The sequence below is a fragment of the Siniperca chuatsi genome, linkage group LG17 (genome assembly GCF_020085105.1).
Source record: "Siniperca chuatsi isolate FFG_IHB_CAS linkage group LG17, ASM2008510v1, whole genome shotgun sequence".
NCBI lineage: Eukaryota > Metazoa > Chordata > Actinopteri > Centrarchiformes > Sinipercidae > Siniperca > Siniperca chuatsi.
In genome coordinates, this window is record NC_058058.1 from 20,314,902 (window position 1) to 20,334,947 (window position 20,046).

Here is a 20,046-nt window from a genome sequence, read left to right on the forward strand (position 1 = left end):
GTTTATTGTTGCACAAAATGTACAAAATAACAAGCAAATGGACAGCCCCTATCACCCCCACCCCCTTTAGCATCCCTCCCCTCCCTCTGGTTCATTCGCCATAATGAAGCTGAATTTCTGAGACCTATGACTACGGCAAGTCCGATGGTCCAAGCCAAACGCATGGTAATTCTGAGAGACAACACATACCCAATTTCAGCGTCACTGAACAATTAAAAATGAATAAAAACACCTTATTTACACATTTCTGTCAGAACTTTTACAACATGCCATCTATATATTTATACAGAATATGCTTGTGCACATACCCCTGTATAGAAAATATATTATAAGATCAAATTAAATTAGACTAAGGGCTATAGACATCCAAATTACAGCACTTCTTTTTAATCTCCTTTTTTATTTTCATTTTTATTTCCCACTTATTCAGTTACTTAGTAAAAGAAAGAACTCTAGTTGTATGCAGATGTTGATGTTTGTTGTGTTTTTCCTTGAGGACCCTAGCTGACCATGTAGATGCCTGTTGAGAAAAGCCTCACATATTTACAGTGGAACACACTGTGTGTGTCATTTTATGTTGTCTTGGCTGTTTCTCATCCTCATATGTACTTAAAATGATGATCAGTGATGTTTTACAAGACTATAAGATTTCATCCCATCAACCCCCGGCTTTATGATGTAATAAAAGCAAAAACCAATCAGCTTTGGCACTGGGTGAAGAAGCAAGTGTGCTGTGGTTTCCTAGAGTGAAACTTACAGGTCATGTAAAATCTGATTCGTCCCCTGTTTGTGCTCTAATGTGAAATCACAGAATAGCTGAAAGCAGATCTGCTGTTTAACATATTACAGCAAAAAAAAAGGGATGAAGAAACCCTTTGATATCTAACAAGCTAGTACTGTGATATCTAAACCACATTAGCACCATGGAGAGAGAAAGAGAGAGAGAGAGTGAACGATATTGTTCAAGTAAAGCCAGACAACTCACAAGATGTTTTGTGCTGGAACATATACAGCTTAAGGGCACACACAACATGGATGGAATTTTTTGGTGCCAAGGAAAAACCACATATCTCATGGATGGATGAATGGATGAATGGGTGGGAATAGGGATGAGGGTGATGGGCAATGAGGAAGAAATGGAGTCCTAAAAAGACTACTCATGTCCTTGCCTCCTCTCCTTCAGCTGCACCGACGCAGAAAAGAAACAAAACAGGCAGAAGCAAATCACACTGCCTCATAAATCACCTGTAGGTGGAGATCAGTGCAGCTGACGGAGGACAGCCACGCCACTACATCTGCGACCTCAAGAGCTTAAAACCCCTCCGGTTAAACTGAGTGTGTGAGGGGGCACAGGGAAGTCTGGGATCAGATTTCAGGGGACAGGAGATGGCGTTGTTTTCAAAGTGTGTGCAAAAATACTTGTCAGTCTACTGCTGGAACATGAACCTTTTTTTTGTGTGTGTGTGTACATTTTTGTGTACACGTTTGCGTCGGTTCTGACCTTAAATTTCGCAATATAGCTTCCTCTTTAATCCTACTTATTTTTCATCTGCTGCTTGTGTTTCACTTGTTTTAATATATATCTATATTTTCTTTTCTGGCTTTTTTTTTCTCTTTTCTTACTTTACAAAATGAGAGACAGAATGATGGACAGCTGACAATATATATAATTATTTTCCTCTTCTTATTATCATCAGGTTTCTCGTAACCTGGAGATGATTTTCTTTGTTCATTGTAAACAAACAGGTTTATCAGCCACTGGTGTTTGTTTCCTCCTCTTCTTTGTTTTTCTCCTCCTTCAAGTGCACTCCTTCTTTCCTCCCTCTCTCCACCGCTCTCCTCTTTCTCATTGCAGGAGGGCCCTGATTTGTTTGGAGGTGCTGTCATCATTTAGATGCCGTGTCGTGTACCTGAAGAAGAAGGTGACAGAGAGAGATACTGTGTGTTGAAATTAAAATGCTCTTAGAAATCCTTGCGCGTCATGTCTCTGTATATCACGTTCATACACACCTCAGTGCGTTCAGAAGTCCCTCCACACTGTTGGACGGTTGCTCTTTCAGCACCTTGATGCAGCCCTTCATCTGCCCGGCACAAAGACAACACAGAGTGTTAGATAAAGGTCAGCAGCCTCAGATCCACCTAACCTCCTGCTGCTGCTGCTGCAGCCACACACTGACTCCGAAACACATTTATAAAGGTAAGCGACCTCATCTACGGGTGTAATGCTGAATATGTATCATACATGAGGAAACACATGTCTTTATAAGGTTAGACCTGTGCTTCCTAACTGTCTTGGCTTGGCACTGAACACGAGTTGTGACCAGTTGAATCAAAGAGTGATTTTTGCTCCTCAGACTTGAAAAGGTAAACGTATTTAGTATTTCACAAGAAAAAGCAAAAATTAGAGAAAACAGAAAAACATGCATTTTATGTAACAAAAATGTTTTTTTCTCTCTGATTTACCTCGGGACCCCTTTGGGGATTTTAACCCACTGGGTTAGACCCTTGGATCAATATAGTGATAGTGTTGTTTTCAGATTGATTCTCAGGATTGCCAGCTTTTTATGTTGATTATTAACAATTATTATTTGTTATTCATACAAAATAACTTTTGATAAAAAGTTTAAACGTTCACTTTTTTCCATCAAATCTTAATCTCCTCAAAGGTAGACAAGTATCTGAAACAGCATTTAAAACACCAGAACTCTCCACAGAAGCCCAGACTAACAACATGACTTTGGTGAGTTAGCAGCTTTTACTGCACGTTTTATTGACTGTGAAGTAGAATCATCTCACACCCCACTGTGATGATGTATTATCAGAAAGAAATGTATTGATCCCTCAGGTATATTACATTGCCTCCTTTGCATTAGAGGTGGATAACATGATTGGCCTATATCAATTTTTTTTGAAGAAAGCCAAATATAAACCAGATTTAAAACTGATCAATTGGTCTGCTACTAGGTTGTGTGCATAAGCGTGTGTGCGTATTTGTGTGTACTCCCAAGGACTTGAAACACTGTCAAACACTCCCTTTAAAATTTATACTTTATTTCATTAGGAAAGGTACATCATCAGGTACAGAAAAATACCTGACAAAGAACCAGTTTGGACTGGAAATGTACTGTTTCTAATGTAATCCAATAGAAATTTTAAGGGGAGTTTTTAACACTGTTGCAGGAATCACAGAGATGTGCTCCTGTTTTAAACACTGATTATTTGTGTGCACTCACATCGATTTTGGAGGTCTTGGCAAAAGCCCCGACAGGGTGAACGTGGTCATAGAGAATGATGACTCCCACCATCACCCTCATGCAGAACAGCATGGTGTCTGTGTTGGTGAACCGACAACGGTACTCCCTGGGACAGAGACAGTTATGGAGGAGAGGAGTTTAACAAAAAACATTAAGAAAATTGTAGTCAAGGTGACCACACAATGACAGAGGATACTGCTGGTGTTATTTGAAGCACTTTGTGATTGCCTTGACAAGTTGCTGATGACCTTTTATTCACATAGACATCTAATAAAAAGATTTTAAAATTTAGCATGAAGGACTCTATGAATGATTCACTCTGTGAATTAGTGTCATTTAGTCTATTGAATTAGTGGCTCAAACTTGAGAGGCCTCTTTTGTGTTCACTTTGAAAGGGCTTGTTAATTATAAATCTAGGCTTCTGACCTTTGGAGAGAACGACAATGATAGAAGGAGATGGATTGAGGAAGGGATGATAGAGAGAAGGGAAAGCGTGGAAAGTACTCACGGAGTCTCCAGCATGACACGGCACACACAGGCCATGGTGCTCAGACAGTCTGTGGTGTCCTCAATGGGCAAGGTCTTATTCTGAAGGACGGGGGGAAAAGAGAAATCAGTACAGAAAAAAAAAGCCTCTCTGCCTAAAAATAACATTCATTTGTTTGGAAATCAGATAAACACTGAGAATGTTCATCCCTTCCCGCACTAACAAATGCACTGACAATGCCCTCTGTAGTTTATGTACTGATCGAACAAAATTTTCTACCACAAGGTGGAGACAAAGTACATCTGCAGAGTTTAGTAAAAGCATAAGGACGGTAAAGCAACTTTAGTAAACGGCTTTAATGACCTACATTTTGCATAAGTCTCAAAAGTTTTTCGCAAACGTGTGTTCCATGAAGATGCACTGAGGTGTAAAGTTAGAAAAAGACCTCTACACTAAAATACTGTTTGGACCGTCCACCGTCTCATAATCATCTTAATAAGCTACACTTAACTTGACAGTACATGTTACTTATATTATTACATTGTATTATTATACTGTACATACTTATCATCAACCGGTAAATCCACTTTGTACTTTACACTTATTTTAATTTTATACTTATATCCACTTTGTACTTAATTTATCTGACCTGTGTTATAGTGTATATATACACAACATATAGTGTATATTTTGATTTGCTTAGTACTTCTATTCCTGTGTGCACTGACGTGAGAGTGAGCAGCTGTAATAAAAGAGTTTCCCCTCGGGTATCAGTAAAGTATTTCTGATTCTGATTCTGAAAGGAAAGAAGAAGTTTTTTCACACAACAGTCCAGCATGGACATCCACTGACTAAACCCCACTATTGACAAACAAGTCTTAGACAAATAATCTCTACTTACTTTACATATTAAAAGAGTACTCCACCAAGTCGGTATTGCACTTCTATAACATTGTCAGACTCACGATGGACAATAAAAACAAACCAGAACTGATGCAGTAGAACCAGAGATATCGTCTTTTTTATTCCACACATTCTTCTTTCTTATCAAAACCTGACGCCTACATTACCCACAACGCAACTCAATGTTATTGATTAAACTACCCAATACTGTACAATAGTTAAAAGTAGCTCCACCGTAACCACCAATATATAACCTATAACACTAACAGGGACCATTTTTCTGCACTGAGTACATTTAGCCAATAATACTTTTACTATAACATTTTCAATGGAAGACTTTTACTTGTAATGGAGTATTTTACATTGTGGTATTGCTACTTTTACTTAAGTAAATGATCTGAATACTTTCGCCACCACTTTAGGCCTTCAAGCCATCAACTAAGAGAGAAAACCACCTTGAACGATCCCTTAATTTATTTTTTGGATGCCTTCTAAATCAATTTCATGTGACTTTCACTTGATGCTTGCTATCAATGACAATACTTAAAGAGAGAGAGCGAGAGAGAGAGAAAGAGAGAGTTAATTCTGAACTCAGGTCAGTTCTGAAAGTGCCTTATAAATGGATCTAACTTAGGGAAGAACTGGAAATCTACCTCTGAAACAAACTTGGTGGTGGCGTTACTCAGAGTCTTCAGCATTGGTGTTGCTTCAGCGTAGAACAGGGACATCCGATTGGCCATTTCATTGTTAACCTCGTTCTCCGCTTCTAGCTGTGTGCCAATACAAAACGGATATCATATCTTTAAAAAGCATTAATCATCGACTGCTCCCAGTCCAGTAATCATGTCATCCAGTAATGATGAAGCCAGTCCTGGCACTAATTTGTGTAACTCGAATGGCAAATGAAATCTTGCTTGTACATCATTTTGTGTTGTTAGGAGGAGAGGAACACCTGCACTTCAGTCATTAATGATTAAAGAGAGAAAGTGAAGCCATGCTGCTTAAGCTGAACATTTGATCATGTATAAACAGCCTGAGCCAGATTATGTCTCTAAGGCCTCACCTGCTGGTTGTTCAGCCTGTTCCTGCTTATAGTCCTCCTATAGTAGCTGAAGTCATTCTGAATGGCTGGATTTGTCATCTGCATGGTGAGAGAAGAGGTGATTTACGTTATCAAAAGGCAATTCAAGGAAGATATTGATTTTTCAGTACAGTAAAGGTCAGTCTCTGAGGGCTGTAATTAGACCAAGAAGGATTCCTCTCACCTTTAGTTCATCAAAGCTGAGTGTAAAATGAAGGATCTCAGCAAACTGTTTGGCCAAGGCCTGCTCTCTCTCCAGGTGCTGCATGGGAGCGTACGGCGGGCTGGTTAGCGCCTCCAGCAGGCTGCGCAAGGCATTCTCTGCAAACATACTTAGATGTCAGAAATGTATCTGCACAAACTGGAATCTGCATGTCATACTGCTGCTGCTGTAAAAGCTTTTATCTCCTCATGTTCCGACTGCTGTAATTCTCTGTAATCTGGCCTGGATCTGACGTCTCTTTCATGTCACCAGATTTAAACAACAAAATGCAGCAGAAGCAGGATTTGGAACTGGTTCAAATAGATGGAATCACTTCACTCCAGTTCTGTCGCCTCCTCACTGGATATCACTGGACACCTGTTGGGCTAGAAATGGACCCAGCACTTTCTAAGTACAGTTGGATCTGGCCTCAGGCAGTATAACAGACCTTTTGGTCCCCCTCTGAGAGCAGGGTTCACTCCTCAAACGGGGCCCTTCTGGCTGGGATTTAACATTTAATGTGACCAGAAATTTACCATTAGAGCCCCCATGCTTTGCAACAACATGTTTGTTAAACTCTAAATGTGGAGGTTCTTTTTCTTCTTAATATTTTTAGCCAGGTTAGCAGCATGGCTCTAGGGATGCTAATGATGGTCTGTCAATCGGTCGGTCCACCACTTTGGTCCAGACTGAAATATCTCAACATCTACAACTTCATGGTTTGCCGTGAAATTTGGTACAGACATTCATGTTCCCTTCAGGATTAGTCCTAATGACTTTGGTGATCCCTTGAAGAGTACTCCACTGATTTAGCATTGTGCTCCTATAATTGTGCGACTCATGATGGACAGTTTGATGCAAAAATTGATGCAGTAGAAGCAGAGATTTTGTCTTTTTTATTCCACACATTCTTCTTCCTTGTTAAAACCTGGTGCCTACATTACCCACAACGCAACTCAACCACCGACAGTTCGGCCAGAGATTCGGGTGTGTTATGCTAGTAGTGGCTAATGTAGCCTCTACTAATTAGCTTTGCTTAGAGTAAAGTAAGATAGTGAACATAGTAAACATTATACCTGCCAAACATGCCAGATTTGTCTTTGTAAGCATGTTAGCATGCTAACATTAGCATTTAGGTATAAGTATAGCCTCATAGAGTCGCTAGCGTGGCAGAAGACTCTCAGTCTTCAAATGTTTAACTTATTGCAAAAACTAGAGAAGAGTTTAATTCTGAGTACAAAATGAAATGACTTGTTAAGATGGATGTTTTCACAGTGCAGAATTCACTGACTGGGAAAATGAGAAATGTTGGATCAGAGGTGGTTTCCTTTGTCAACGTTTTTCACACTCTTTCTCTTTCTTTCCCTATCTCTCTAGCAATCTCACTCTCACACACATTATTTAGTGCAATACGCAACGTCACAGAGCCGCAAGCATGGCTGTAGAAGTTTTTTTATGATACACTGGGCTGGGCCTAGAGAGTAACTTTGACCTTTTCTAAGGTTCAGCAGTTCAACAGCTCTCTTTTTGCCCTCCATGACCACAGGCATTAACAATAAATTTCATTCTACAAGACAAACCAAATTAACCTACTTTAAGTGGTACATAGAGAAAACACTGCAGCTGATCATACAGCCTGATATCCTTGTGGACACTGTATCAGTGACCATACATATCCACTGTGTCGCATATGCTATTGAACCTAAGCCTTTTCATCGCTTTGCTGCCTCTTAACAAATCAGACACCAGAGCTGGACCTCAGAGGCTGTATGTGGTAGTTATGCCTCAGAAGCAAAGTCTCCAGAGGCCCCATCCCTTCCTCTGCATTAAAAATGCATAAGGGCCTTCTATAAATACAACACTGAAGTGTTTCATCTAAAGGGCCTGGGCAGAATCCCACTCGCCCTCCTGCTGTTAGCACAGAAAGCATGGTCTCTATCCTGAGCACTGATTCCTGAGGGTACATACTGACAGATTGGATAGAGAAACACTGCGGCTGTTTGTTTACTGTACATGGGACCTCTTAACCTCTTATTGCCCCCTTTGATCAAATACATAACTCGAAAAAGTGGTGCTAGGGGCAAAAACAGGAGGGATCTTCTAGTTAATCCTCCTAGTCATTAAGATTTGATCCCTTTCTCTCCATAAGGAGGGCAGGAAGGTGATATCTGCAATATATCTCTTGCACTGTATCTCATAGATACATTAGCACTGATACATTATCATTAATTATTAGTTAGCCCTCTTTCTATGGTAAGCTGAGAACACGATGTCCATGAGATCGAAGTATTGTTGGAAGGCAGAGCAGAGGCGGCAGCCAAACTCTATTCCTCTGCTCATACTTCTCTCTCTCCACTCCCCCCTTCTCTCTCCGTGCTGGATGACCATGTACCACTGTTTCCGTAGCAACGGCTGCCTGGCTGCTAGGTCAGGATGCTGCAGAGATGGCTGAGAGGACATCATAGAGTGTGTGTGTGTGTGTGTGTGTGTGTGTGTGTGTGTGTGTGTGTTGAGGAATGCTGCCGGACTGAAATTGCATGTAAAATCACGATGGTGGTGCATGGTAACATGGAGTGGAGCTGTGAAGCAGCACTGACAGTACAAGATGAGCGTCTCCCCATTTCTAGTAATGATAAGAGTCTCCCTGTTCATCACCTTAAAATGAATCTGCATATATAATGTGTTCACTGTGTAGTGATTAAATTATCTGTCTTTTTACTGTAGTTGTCAGGGTCAAAATGTGTGTAACAGTAACTGTCTGTCACATACAATACATGTCATGTTTCACATCCTGTAACTGTTGAAAAGCTGTCAAAAAGACAACAGCCAGTGTTACCATACAATAGTAATCCGTGAGAACAGTGTTGAACATATCAGCAATCCTCTACACTTGTATGCACTACAAATGCAGAGACCAAAGCAAGACGTTACAGCTTTGTCAGAATGCAAAAAGCAAAGATACATGAATGTGAGTGATGCTCCTCTTTCTGTGTGCACCCTTCACCTCATCTTCTACTGCTGTTACATTTCTTGTAATCTTCCTCTCTATACCCATAAAACACTTTCACCTACTGGGGTAAAGTAATGCATCTCTTGGTAGGCATAGTTGAGGCCTTGCTTCAAATTCAAATTCAAAAGAGGCTTTATTGGCATAGGAAACAGATGTTTACATTGCCAAAGCAAGTATGAAATAAAAAACAACAACAACAAAAAACATTTACATAAACAGAAGAATTGTGACGTTGCTGTTAGAAATGTATATATAATAAAGTAAATATATTGCTTCTTTGATAACTGACTGGCTGACAGCAAATAGATTTAGGTTAGCTACAGAGAGTGTGTTACATCACCTGAAATTACTCTATAGACTTTATGTAATAGCCATACTCACCCAGTCGGAGGGAAAACTCGTAGAACCGCTTCAGTTTGGCCACCAGGGGACAGACTGCGTTCCAGGCCTTCTCCTGAAGAGCGAGGTCGCCTGGGTTCTGGATGGCCTGCGGGCAACGAACACAGGCAGAAGCACAGATGTTACTTTCCACAAATGATTTAAAAATCTCTTCTGTCCCCTCTTCCTTAAAGCAAAGATTTCACTTCAGCAAAATTGAGTTATGAAAAGACTCTGTATCAAATGTCATTTACCAGCAAAACCTAATTTAGTTTTATTGGCATGACACATAATATCCACTTAATGACATATCACTGTTTTATTTGGTTATTGTAATAAATTATTATTATATGCATAACCAAACTATCCAACAGGTGTATACAACAAAGTAGGAACATAATCCTTTAAAGGATAAGGTTCATGTTATTCTATATTTTTTGTCAACAAAGCCCATGAATAGACTAAACTCAACAATACATTAGTTAGTCTCTCAATACTCCCAACTTTCTATCACTTCTGTGGCACTCAGCCCCAAGCCCATCTGTTCATATAGAAGATGTACATGTTTGAAAATGGGTCACAAATGTGTAGTTTTCTTTTTAAAAAAGAGCTCACTCATTCCCTAAAACAGCTGGGCATTCCAGTTTTAGCAAAGGTTACTCAAACAGGAATAAATAGGGCATTTGTTGGGGACTATTTTCAGCCATGGATTGATACACCTTTGCCAGGGAGTATTTACAGCAGCAAGAGAGAGTTTGTAGGCTTTCTTCAAGAGAAATGACAGTGCCAATGTTAATGAAGTGTTCCTCCTGCTGGGATTGAGTAACATAAAAGATTCCTAAACGTCACATCCTACAGCAGCTAAGGTTTAACACTGACTTCAGAACTCCTCTGCAGGTGCACATGTGAAAAGAAAAAAATTATCAAGCTTAGTGAAATATAGTTAAGTGGAAGAGTTCTTAAAAAAAAATGTTTCAAGTCCTCAAGGTTAGGAAGCAAGGAGAGGAAACGATTCAGCACTATTTGTTAACAAGTAGAGCAACGCCAACAGCTGAGCTAATCAGCAGCAACCGTTGATGCTGCAAAGGGAGCTGGTTTGCAGTAATGTGTCGCTGAGTAAAGCTGAACCTGAACACACCTACCAGCTTTCTAACGGACGGTATTTATGCCTCTACCATAACATTGCCACCCAAAACAACATATTGCATGAAATGTTTGTTTGAAAAAATACTTTCACACATTTCTGTCTCTGCCTATATTAATTGCATGCTGCATGGTGCACTACATGTCAGAATTTCACCCTGGCAGACCATTTGAATCACACATGAGTGTTGTTTTTTATACACAGCAATGTGGCTCGACTGTTTATTGATGTTCAGCACTTATTGACTGCTTCGTGCTCACTTCTCGTATCTCTTGGCCCGCGCCGTTATAAGATTGCAGCTCGGCTAGGATCCCATGAGCCTCCTCCAGCACAGCACTGACCTGGTTCCACACGGCTGTCTCTGCCTCCGTGGGCTGGGCATCTGGGAGGGGAGGAAGGAAGGAAAGTGAAGAGGGAAGGAGGAAAAGAGGAAGAGAGGGAGAAAGAGAGGGAGTGGGAAGTGAAAGTGTGATGTAAGGTACGGGTAGTGATGAAAATATTGAGGGCGGGAGGGTGGAGAGTGGAGAAAGTGAGAGGGAAAAGGAGAAAAGATTTGAGGAGAGAAGGAGATTAGTGATGAGGGAAAAGCTGAAAAGATGATATCCTAGAAGGCCAGATAAAAGCCTGAGATAACTACATACTCGCTACATGACTGCAATAAAAGCAAAATGTCCCTACAAGTGAAGATTACTGCATTTCATTGTGTTAGTGGACATTGCAGCTGTGTTCAGCTAAGGTAAAACTCTGGACAGCAAATGGATGATCCAATTTACCCACCATAGAATTATAAAAAGAGAGCTGCAAGCCACGCTCTGTCACACAGTGAGGTTTGATTACAGTGTGTGGTCTCCCAATGAGGACTAGAAGATGACAAGTCAGTTTCACTTCAGGGAACTATTTGGATGAGGATGTTCACAACTGATGGTTAAACATTTTGATGGTTTTCAGGTGCTGTAAAATTGCCTGGATTGCAGCACTTGGGCAATGTGTCTGACTCCTGAACTATAATCATCTCAACTGTTCATTCAGCGGAGATTTATACAGCCCTGGATGGGTATAATTGTCCCATCAGATTGTTGTAATAGTCTTATCCATCTTTTTCTCACTTACTATTTCCCCCTCTACATCTATGACTGGGTAGAGCCATTCTTTTTGCCCTTGAGGTTTAATTGTGAGAAATGTTAAAACAAACAAGCAGAAGGGAGGACAACCTATGGGCATGCTCACTCTTTCTCTTTCTCTGTTTCACACATACACACCGAGCAACACATGAACTATAAACTCAGTGGTTTTGCCGCAGGGCACCTCCCAGTCACAGTTCTGCTTTGTTTGCCCAAGTGGCGTGCTGCATGCATACAGGAGGGATTAAGTGTTTAAGGGACACAGTTTAGGATGTGTCCTCTTGAGTCATCATTGTGTTTGGTTTCCTTTACTTGGAGCCATCTCAATGTGTGACTCAGGTATAAAGTGAGAGTGGGAGTGTGCCCAGGCAGCACTCTACATGCGGTAGCACCGCTGATTATTTTTTGCACCCTGAGGCATTGCCTCCCTGCAGAGAAATAGTAATCATGGAATATTTGCTATCCTACATGCACACTGGCTGCCATAATAAGCACAGCAAGCACTGCTATTTTAGTGATGACTTCTCACTAATGTGCTCCTGCATTTCTCTGGTAAACAACAACATATTTTGCTTACTAGGTACAGTAATAATTAAATGAGCATAGCATATGCTCATAGCATTAAAGGAATAGTTCACCTCCTTGCCGAGTTAGATGAGAAGATCGATACGCTAAATTATGAACCTGGAGCCAGGAGGCGGTTATCTTCGCTTAGTTTGGGAATAAAGACTGGAAGCAGCGGGGACACAGCTAGCCTGTCCCTGTGCAAAGGTTTTTTCTTCACTTAAAGTGCTTGAAAGGTTGTAATTGGGCTAAAGCGCTGGACTATTTCTTGAAAGGGTGCAGTGACTCTTCCTTTTTACACCACGGTTTTTGTACAGATTAAACAAATAAGATATAACATGTATACTGAGCTTTAGAGGCGCTGGTAGTTGGATTTTGTTACCTTTGGACAGAGCCAGGCTAGCTTTTTCCCCCTATTTCCAGTCATTATGCTATGCTAAGCTAAGCTTAAGCTGACTCCTGTCTGTAGTTTCAAAGCGAAATTAAAAAAGTAAAACATAAAGCGAATAAGTACACTTCCCAAATTGTCAAACTATTCCTTTAAGCAATCTGGGTTGCTTTAATTTAGCATGTGAGGATGAACTTGTAATGTTGGATATGGTGACCAAGCATCATGTTTTCATGTGTGAGAGTTTAAATGAGAAATGATCCACATTTTTGTAATTTGTCATCAGATTTGCTCCTGAGGCTCCTACAAAAGGCTTTAACATGGTATGATGATTTGCATTCAGCCATAAATAGCTTCATGTGTTTAAACCAAACTTTGAGCTGCGTGACAGAGGTGACTATGTCTCTGGGTTGAGAAGGAGAGCTCACAGATGGCACAGCGGGGGTAAACGTGTCTAAAGATGCCATGCTGGAGTCTGACTCATTCCACTTGCTTTTGAAGTAAAGTGAATCACAGGCATAATAAATGAAGGGTAAATTCAGCCTATTTGACAGCTGATGTCTCTTGCCAGCAGTGAGCTCTCCCACTCCAACTGTAACATACAGTCAGTAAAGGAGGAAGCCAGCTGTTAAAGGGGGAAAGTGGTTGAGGAGGGGCAGAATGTGTTGGGATACACTGCAAATCTCTCCATCTTAACAATTCATTTTGTCTCATATTCAGAATCAGTCTTAAAATCTTCAGTAGGAAATGTTTTTTGCCAAAGACTAGGCCTACTTGTTTCCAGTGCAGCGTTGCAGTAAAAATATTGTGAAAGAAGGAAGAAAAATGAAAATCACTTTAGTCTCAAGGGAATGAATAAATTCAAGAAAACCCCTGAACATTTTGATTTGAATTTTTAGCCATGCTAGCAGCATGGCTTAGTGTTTAGTACTAGTTAGCAAATGTTAGCAAGCATGCTAACAAGCTAAACTCAGATAGTGAACATTACAGTATATCTGCTAAACATCAGCATGTTAGCTTTGTCATTGTGAGCATGTTAGCATGCTGATGGTAGCATTTAGCTCAACAAGTAGGCCTAGGGGAGGCCTTCGGCCTCTCAGAGCTAACAGAACTAACTGTAGACTCTTGTTAACGATTCTCGCAAAATGTTTTATTTGTTGCAAAAACTAAAGAAGATTTTAACACTGAGTAGTAAAATGAAATGACTTGTTAAGCTGAACATTTTCACAATGCAAAGAATTCACTGACTGGGAAAATGAGAAAAGGGGGGATAGAGGTGGTTTTATTTACCAACCTCTTCACAATCTTTCTCTCTTTCGTTCAGTTTTTCTTTATCACTCTCACTCTTATTCACTCACATTATTTAGTGCAATACACACACACACACACACATATATATAGGTCAGACATACAATAGGTCACACAATAGGGGATGAGTAGATGAGTAGGTGGAGGGATGAAGATAGACTTTTTGTTAGCCATCATCATCCCCGAGCAACAGAAACCCACGCAGGACTGGCATTCACTGTTTATTTCTCTATTTCGGTTTTTGTAGCTTAGGAGCAGAGATTAAAGCATTGTTGTTGTCATTTTGCTACAGCATCATCATGCCATTGTGCATCTGTCTGCATCTAATAAGATGTGGCGCGTGTGAATAAGAACCCTTTAGAAAGAAGCCAAATGACTTTTAAATGCCAGTCCCTGGAGCAGAAATCAAAAGATAAAGAAGAGGGTGAGGAGGAGAAGAGCTGAGGAGGGGGAAAGGGGTAAATAAGGACGTAAACATGACACAATGGTCAGCTAAGATCAATGGAATGAGGAAAACAAAGCAAAGGCAACGAAGAGAAAGGGATAACTCAAAAAAATAAGAAGCGGATGGTCTCACGTTCAAAGTCAAGGAAAACTATTGGGCCATGCTCAAGTTCGGCGCAAGCCAGCACTTTCAGGAGGTTTCCCATGAGCCCCCTGGAACAGAGAGAGGGGAGAAGTCTGTGGGTGATGAGGGGATGGGTGTCGGGGTTGTGCGTATGTGTGTATGTGTGTGTGAGTTGTGTGTGCGTGTGGTGTGTGAGAGGTGAAGGTGTCGGGGTGGGGGACTGGATGAGAGGGGTTTGTTGGAATGGCACGGTGGAAGTATGTCCTGGGTGAAGCATGGCAACATGGACACAGAGCTTCTTTAATCCCACTCCTATGGTATTATTTATAGCTAAAAAAAAAAGCCATTGATTTGGTGGCACTGATAATGGCAATCCTCAGGTTTAAAGGTCAAATGTTACAGACAATGTGTGTGAATGGGACACAGGAGGAGAGAAAGTTCAAATCTAATTTTCATTTACAGAATTCTATGTAAAAAATTATGAATATAAGAATTTATTCCTCTTTTTCTGGCAAAAATCTTAAATTATTTGGGAACTGAGCAAAACTTTAATCCCATACAATTACTTTCTATAAAAGTGCACACTTACATGTAGTAAGGAATCAAAGCAGAATACTCTATAAAATTCTGAATATAATATATATATATATATATATATATATATATATATATATATATATATATATAATCAAATTCAAATTCTGAATATAATATATATATATATATATATATATATATATATATATATATATATATATATATATAGTATATAAATCAGTTGTAACTTTCCTCTTGGAAAGTTATTTGAGGACAGTGTTGTTTAAGAGGTAACAGCATAGATTAACTCTTCTCTGAAAATGTAACTGATTTTAATTCATACTGATGCTTGTTTGCCTGACTATAATTACCTACGCACCATTTTATTTATACCATAATTGGATAGAACAGCTTTTAGCATCAGAAAGCACTGAGAGTGGGACTAGAGAGCGTCTGATAATGACAAACCACACCCACAAAAACACTCCATCACACCATCAACAACTCAGCAGCTCACATCCAAATACACCTCCCCTGACCCCACCCAGCGACCTCCCACTGAACACCTCTGCTGCACACATGTGCTCTCACATTTCAAGCACACAGACACTTGCACACACCCCGGCGCTCACTTACTTTCAAAGTCCAGGAAAAAATGTGGACAGTTCTCTAAATCCTTGCCAAGGACCTTAATGAGGTTCCCCATGGCTGGCGACCTGGACGGGAGGAAACAACAAAATGCATACAGTACGCAGAACCTGGCAACCGCCATGAAAATACACAACATGCACATGGAGAACACAGCAGGTTGTGACTGTTTCATTTTTTTTAACCAATCTGCACATTTCTAATTATCCCGTCTTCCTCTCCTCCTCCATCCTTCTGTCTAAGCAATATGTCTAGAGTGAAGTCAGACATCCAGTCATAAATGACACTGATCACAGTTTGCATCCCATACACAGCGTATGCTGTATTCAATTAGAGGGGGGCCTAAATCTAGTAGTGAATCATTTAGCTCATTCTTTGGGAGTCAGTAGAGCTGAGCAGTGGTTTTAATCCATTTACATTACTATAGTAACCTAATAAAAGCCTCTATCTATGGGCTACTTTCTCCTAATGCTCTTCATGTACAGCAGTCTATAGATACTTTATGACAAGCTCTTTACACTTCATACCCAAAGGCCAGATGCCAGCGCTTTATGAAACCAATGATGCAAGTTTTATCAGATTACACTGGAGGTCAGACGGGCAGGATGTACAGGTCCACATGCTTGTATGTTCATATACAGCACCAGACAAAACAACATATGTCAGGTGTTTTAGAATTTAAGACCATGACAGTAGTCCCTGGTTTCAAACTATTCAACACCAGACGGGGCAGACAGTATAAACTCACGCTGTGGAGCCAAACATTGTTCAAAATAAGGGTGGGTCATGCCACAAAATTTGGTTTTGATCCAATACCAAGTAATACCAAGGCCAGAGTCACCAATAAGGATCAAAGCAGGACTTATCAGTTTGGAAGCAGTAGTATTGATACTTAAGGTATCGAATCACCCACTCCTAGTTCAAACCCACAGAACTTTTTAATTTAAAAATTATTTTAAATTATTGGAGATCCTTAAGTTTTCAAAGACAACAAATATGTCAGACTGAATTTTGGAATGGAAATTGGAAATGATGCACAACACATCCAGAGTATTTCCATTTCATTGAATGGTGCAGCCATAAAAAATATGCAGGGTCCAAGGTTTGAATATTTCACTCATTGTAAACATCATGCAGCTTCAATAAAAAGCTGGAACAAGCTCATACAGAATATATGTGATATTGTCAGACAGTGTGAAATAATATGATTTTAACAACCTTAAAGGGACAGTTCACCCCAAAATCAAAAATACATATTTTTATATTTTTTCTAGAAATCATGACCCAGTTACTCAAGATAATCCACAGACCTTGTTGCAGTTTCATGTAGGAACTATTTTCTTTCTACCAATAGTTCCTACAAAAAACTGCTCACAACAAGGTCTGTGGATTGCCGGGTCACGATTTCTGGAAAGAGACAGAGGCTTTTGAGTTTTTCAAATGTATTTTTTGGCATTTTGAGCACCACAAGCCGAGTGCCATATAGTCCCATTATAATGGAGAGACGTCAGACATCTCTACGGCCGATATCTCCAAAACTCGGCAACTCACACCAAAACAATCTAGATGGATAAATGGCACTACAGGTAAGAGGGAAAATATGTATTTTTGATTTTGGGGTGAGTTGTTTAAAGCTACTTAAGAGGAAATGTAAGGAAGGTGGATGTTAAGGGATCAGAGAGGGAGAGGACTGAGAGGCCACATGTGGACTTTGTGTTTATGCCGCATAAAAGTGTGAGTATGAAATCCTCTTCTTGTTCATAGAGGGACTTCAGTAGCAGAAGGAAAGCAGCTGGCGAGTTTCACTTCCTCTGCCGTACCCTCTGTGTTTATGTGCTATGTTAGCACACAGCGGAGGCCTATCAGTTTCCCCCTGCAAGACTGATTTATGGCCAGCATTAGCATGTTTATGAGATGCCACCGTACTGCAAAAAAGCCCTTTTCACTGTTACTCAGCAAGAACGGGTGTTGCAATGCAGCACTGAGGTACAGATAGAGACGGTATGGAGTTACACATTGTCCAGTCACTGAGACACCTGGCTGACATTCTCCAAAGTAGCAATTTCTCTTTTAGATAACTGTACTGTACTGTATCTACTGTATTATATGTTTACTCTATCTACAAAATCTATTGGGAGGCAGAGAAAGAAAGCTTTGTGCTGAGTCACTGCTGTAACCTGTGAGCATCAGTCCAAAACGTGTAAAACGCACCCCATCTCCTCCTGACTTTTAGACCACAAGCTCCAAGACACTGAACCGACACTATGAATAAATGAATAACAGATTCATATCTTATGCCTGACAATGTGATTGCAAAGGCAAAGTCAAGCTGAGATTCAGATTGGAGCCTCATGTGAAACAATGAAAGCTTTCTGACATATGAATAGGTGAGTGTGTATGTTAGTTACAGGTAGCCGCACACCGGCCACACACACACACACACATACATTAACACACATACACCGAGTCTGGAGCAGCATGTGGTCCATTCTGAGAGCAGCGCTCGGCTGATGGTTGCCAGGATACTGTTGGCCTGGTAATCTCGTCTGCTCGTCTCAGCAGAAGATGTGAAGAAAAAAGCATCCAGTTTGCTCACACACTGGGTCATTTGCTTACAACAGTGATCTGATGCATCAATCTTTACTACTTGAACAGCAATCAGTCTTTAAATTAATTGCAGAGCTCATGGTAAACATAGAAATTCACCAAGCCTTAAAAAACAGGAAATCAAGATACTAACCAACGGCTTTTCACACCTCTTTCTCCTTACCCTTATTTCCTACAAGTGATTCACCTCTTCCTTTATCTTTAGCCCCCAGTTTCTTCTCCCCCGTCCTGTCTTTGTGAAATCTTGCAGTGAGTAAATCCCAGGTTAGCGCAGTTCAGTCCCACGGCGGCACTGGTTGCCACTCTGTTTTTCTTAGCGACTGATGTAAACTTCTGCTCTCGCTCTTACTCCCTCTGTCTCTCTCTGTGTATCTCTGTCCACTTCACACTTCTCTTTTTCAGCCATCTATTTAAAGACCTGTGGTTTTCTCCATTTGGTCTGTGTGCTAGATGCTGCTCTTTGTTTTCTTTTTTCAAGCTGCTTGTTGAACAGCATACTCTGCTGGGTGAGGTATAAAGAGCACAAGATATGTACATGTTATTTACATTTCTGTCTTTTCCCTCTGGCTGTATCGTCCTAATGTGTGAGCGTATCTTTTCAATTCATACGCAAACAGAAAACTCCTTCTCTCTTTTCGTTTCTGACGTCAGAATGGGTTCCTCAAAAAATATCCCCTCCAGCTCTCCTCTCTGCCTCACTTCTCTATTTCACCACTCAACGGCACTCTCCCAGCTCCCTTGGCCTGGTCTTGTCACAACCCATCTCTGTCAAGGTGCCATTCAGTCTCACTGGTGGCCCTTAGGTGCAAAGAAATCTAAGTGGCAGAATGGGAATGGCGATCAGGCTGCACAAACACACGCTTCCTTTTAAACTGGGACCCATAATGTACATTACATAAAAGTCATTGGATGTATCACAGGCACACTGTTTGAACATTAAGACATGGCATTCTGTAAATTAGGAAGTGTGTTTGGTGGCCACTGGTTGCAGTTTCTCTTACACGCAAATGTTTGCAGTCAGTCAGCGTGAAAGTGAAGCAAAGTGCTTCTCTTATGCAACCGCACAGCACACAGCTCTCATCTGTAGTCCGGCAAGAGAAACCAAACCGAGGGGATCCTCAAGTCTTAATAAAGACACAGCTCGGCTCCCACATGGCGGCTGAAAAGCAAACCTGGTACAGACTGGAAGCCAGGCAGCAGAGCGAGGCCTCTCAGCTTCCTTTCAGCTCTTACTGAAAGATTCCTCCTGTTACAGCCCAGGAGCTTCATCCGTGTGGATTTACTGAGCACAGAAACAGCACTGCTCGTCTTTGCCAAGTCTAACCTCTATTAATTCACCAATAATACCACCCGAACTCCCTTTCTCCATCTGTGTCTCTTTCTCTCCGCCTCTAACCACAATGATCTCCCTTTCTGTGACACACTGAATGACTGGGTATTCAGTGGCCTGTGAATCAAACCCATTCAGCAGCTGTACTGTATACAACGGATGCAGCGACTGTACTCTCCCAGCTCTCATCTTTCCTCTCTACCCATCACTGTTTCCTTATTCCTAAATTATTCCTTATTCCTAAATTGTCCATCCGTCTCCCCTCTCTCCAACTCGCCCATATGGCGTTTCTCTGCCGTGTCATTATTTTTCGGCTGTTCTTGTTTTTTTTTCTCCGCACTTTTCCACTCCTCATTTTTCATTCCTACCTTCGCTTGTGTTTATCCCTCTGGAACACTTCACTGCATCAACCAGGGCTTGTCAGCTCCACACAGTGGTTACAGCATCAGCACCCACCACCTGACAAAGAGACAGACAGATAGACAGAGAGAAAGAGGAATTAACATAAAATTCAAC

General features: G+C 40.8%; 1 protein-coding gene across 6 annotated transcripts in view; it reads right to left on the reverse strand.

The window, feature by feature from the left end:
- Positions 1–1,403: 1,403 nt before the first annotated feature.
- fam49al (family with sequence similarity 49 member A, like) overlaps positions 1,404–20,046 on the reverse strand; it is a 33,269-nt gene continuing 14,626 nt past the window's right edge. Inside the window, exons 2-13 of one of the 6 annotated variants that reach the window (XM_044170573.1) lie at positions 19,899–19,989; positions 15,582–15,661; positions 14,418–14,497; positions 10,720–10,841; positions 9,319–9,424; positions 5,910–6,046; positions 5,708–5,785; positions 5,298–5,414; positions 3,763–3,842; positions 3,234–3,360; positions 2,011–2,081; positions 1,404–1,910 (exon numbers count right to left, since the gene is read on the reverse strand). In XM_044170573.1, coding sequence (XP_044026508.1) covers positions 1,847–1,910; positions 2,011–2,081; positions 3,234–3,360; positions 3,763–3,842; positions 5,298–5,414; positions 5,708–5,785; positions 5,910–6,046; positions 9,319–9,424; positions 10,720–10,841; positions 14,418–14,490 — 975 coding nt within the window. In that variant the 5' untranslated portion in view covers positions 14,491–14,497; positions 15,582–15,661; positions 19,899–19,989 and the 3' untranslated portion in view covers positions 1,404–1,846. Of the gene's footprint in view, positions 1,911–2,010; positions 2,082–3,233; positions 3,361–3,762; positions 3,843–5,297; positions 5,415–5,707; positions 5,786–5,909; positions 6,047–9,318; positions 9,425–10,719; positions 10,842–14,417; positions 14,498–15,581; positions 15,662–18,363; positions 18,844–19,898; positions 19,990–20,046 lie in introns of those variants that run through there. The other 5 variants (XM_044170572.1, XM_044170575.1, XM_044170576.1 and 2 more) reach the window with 5 other exon arrangements.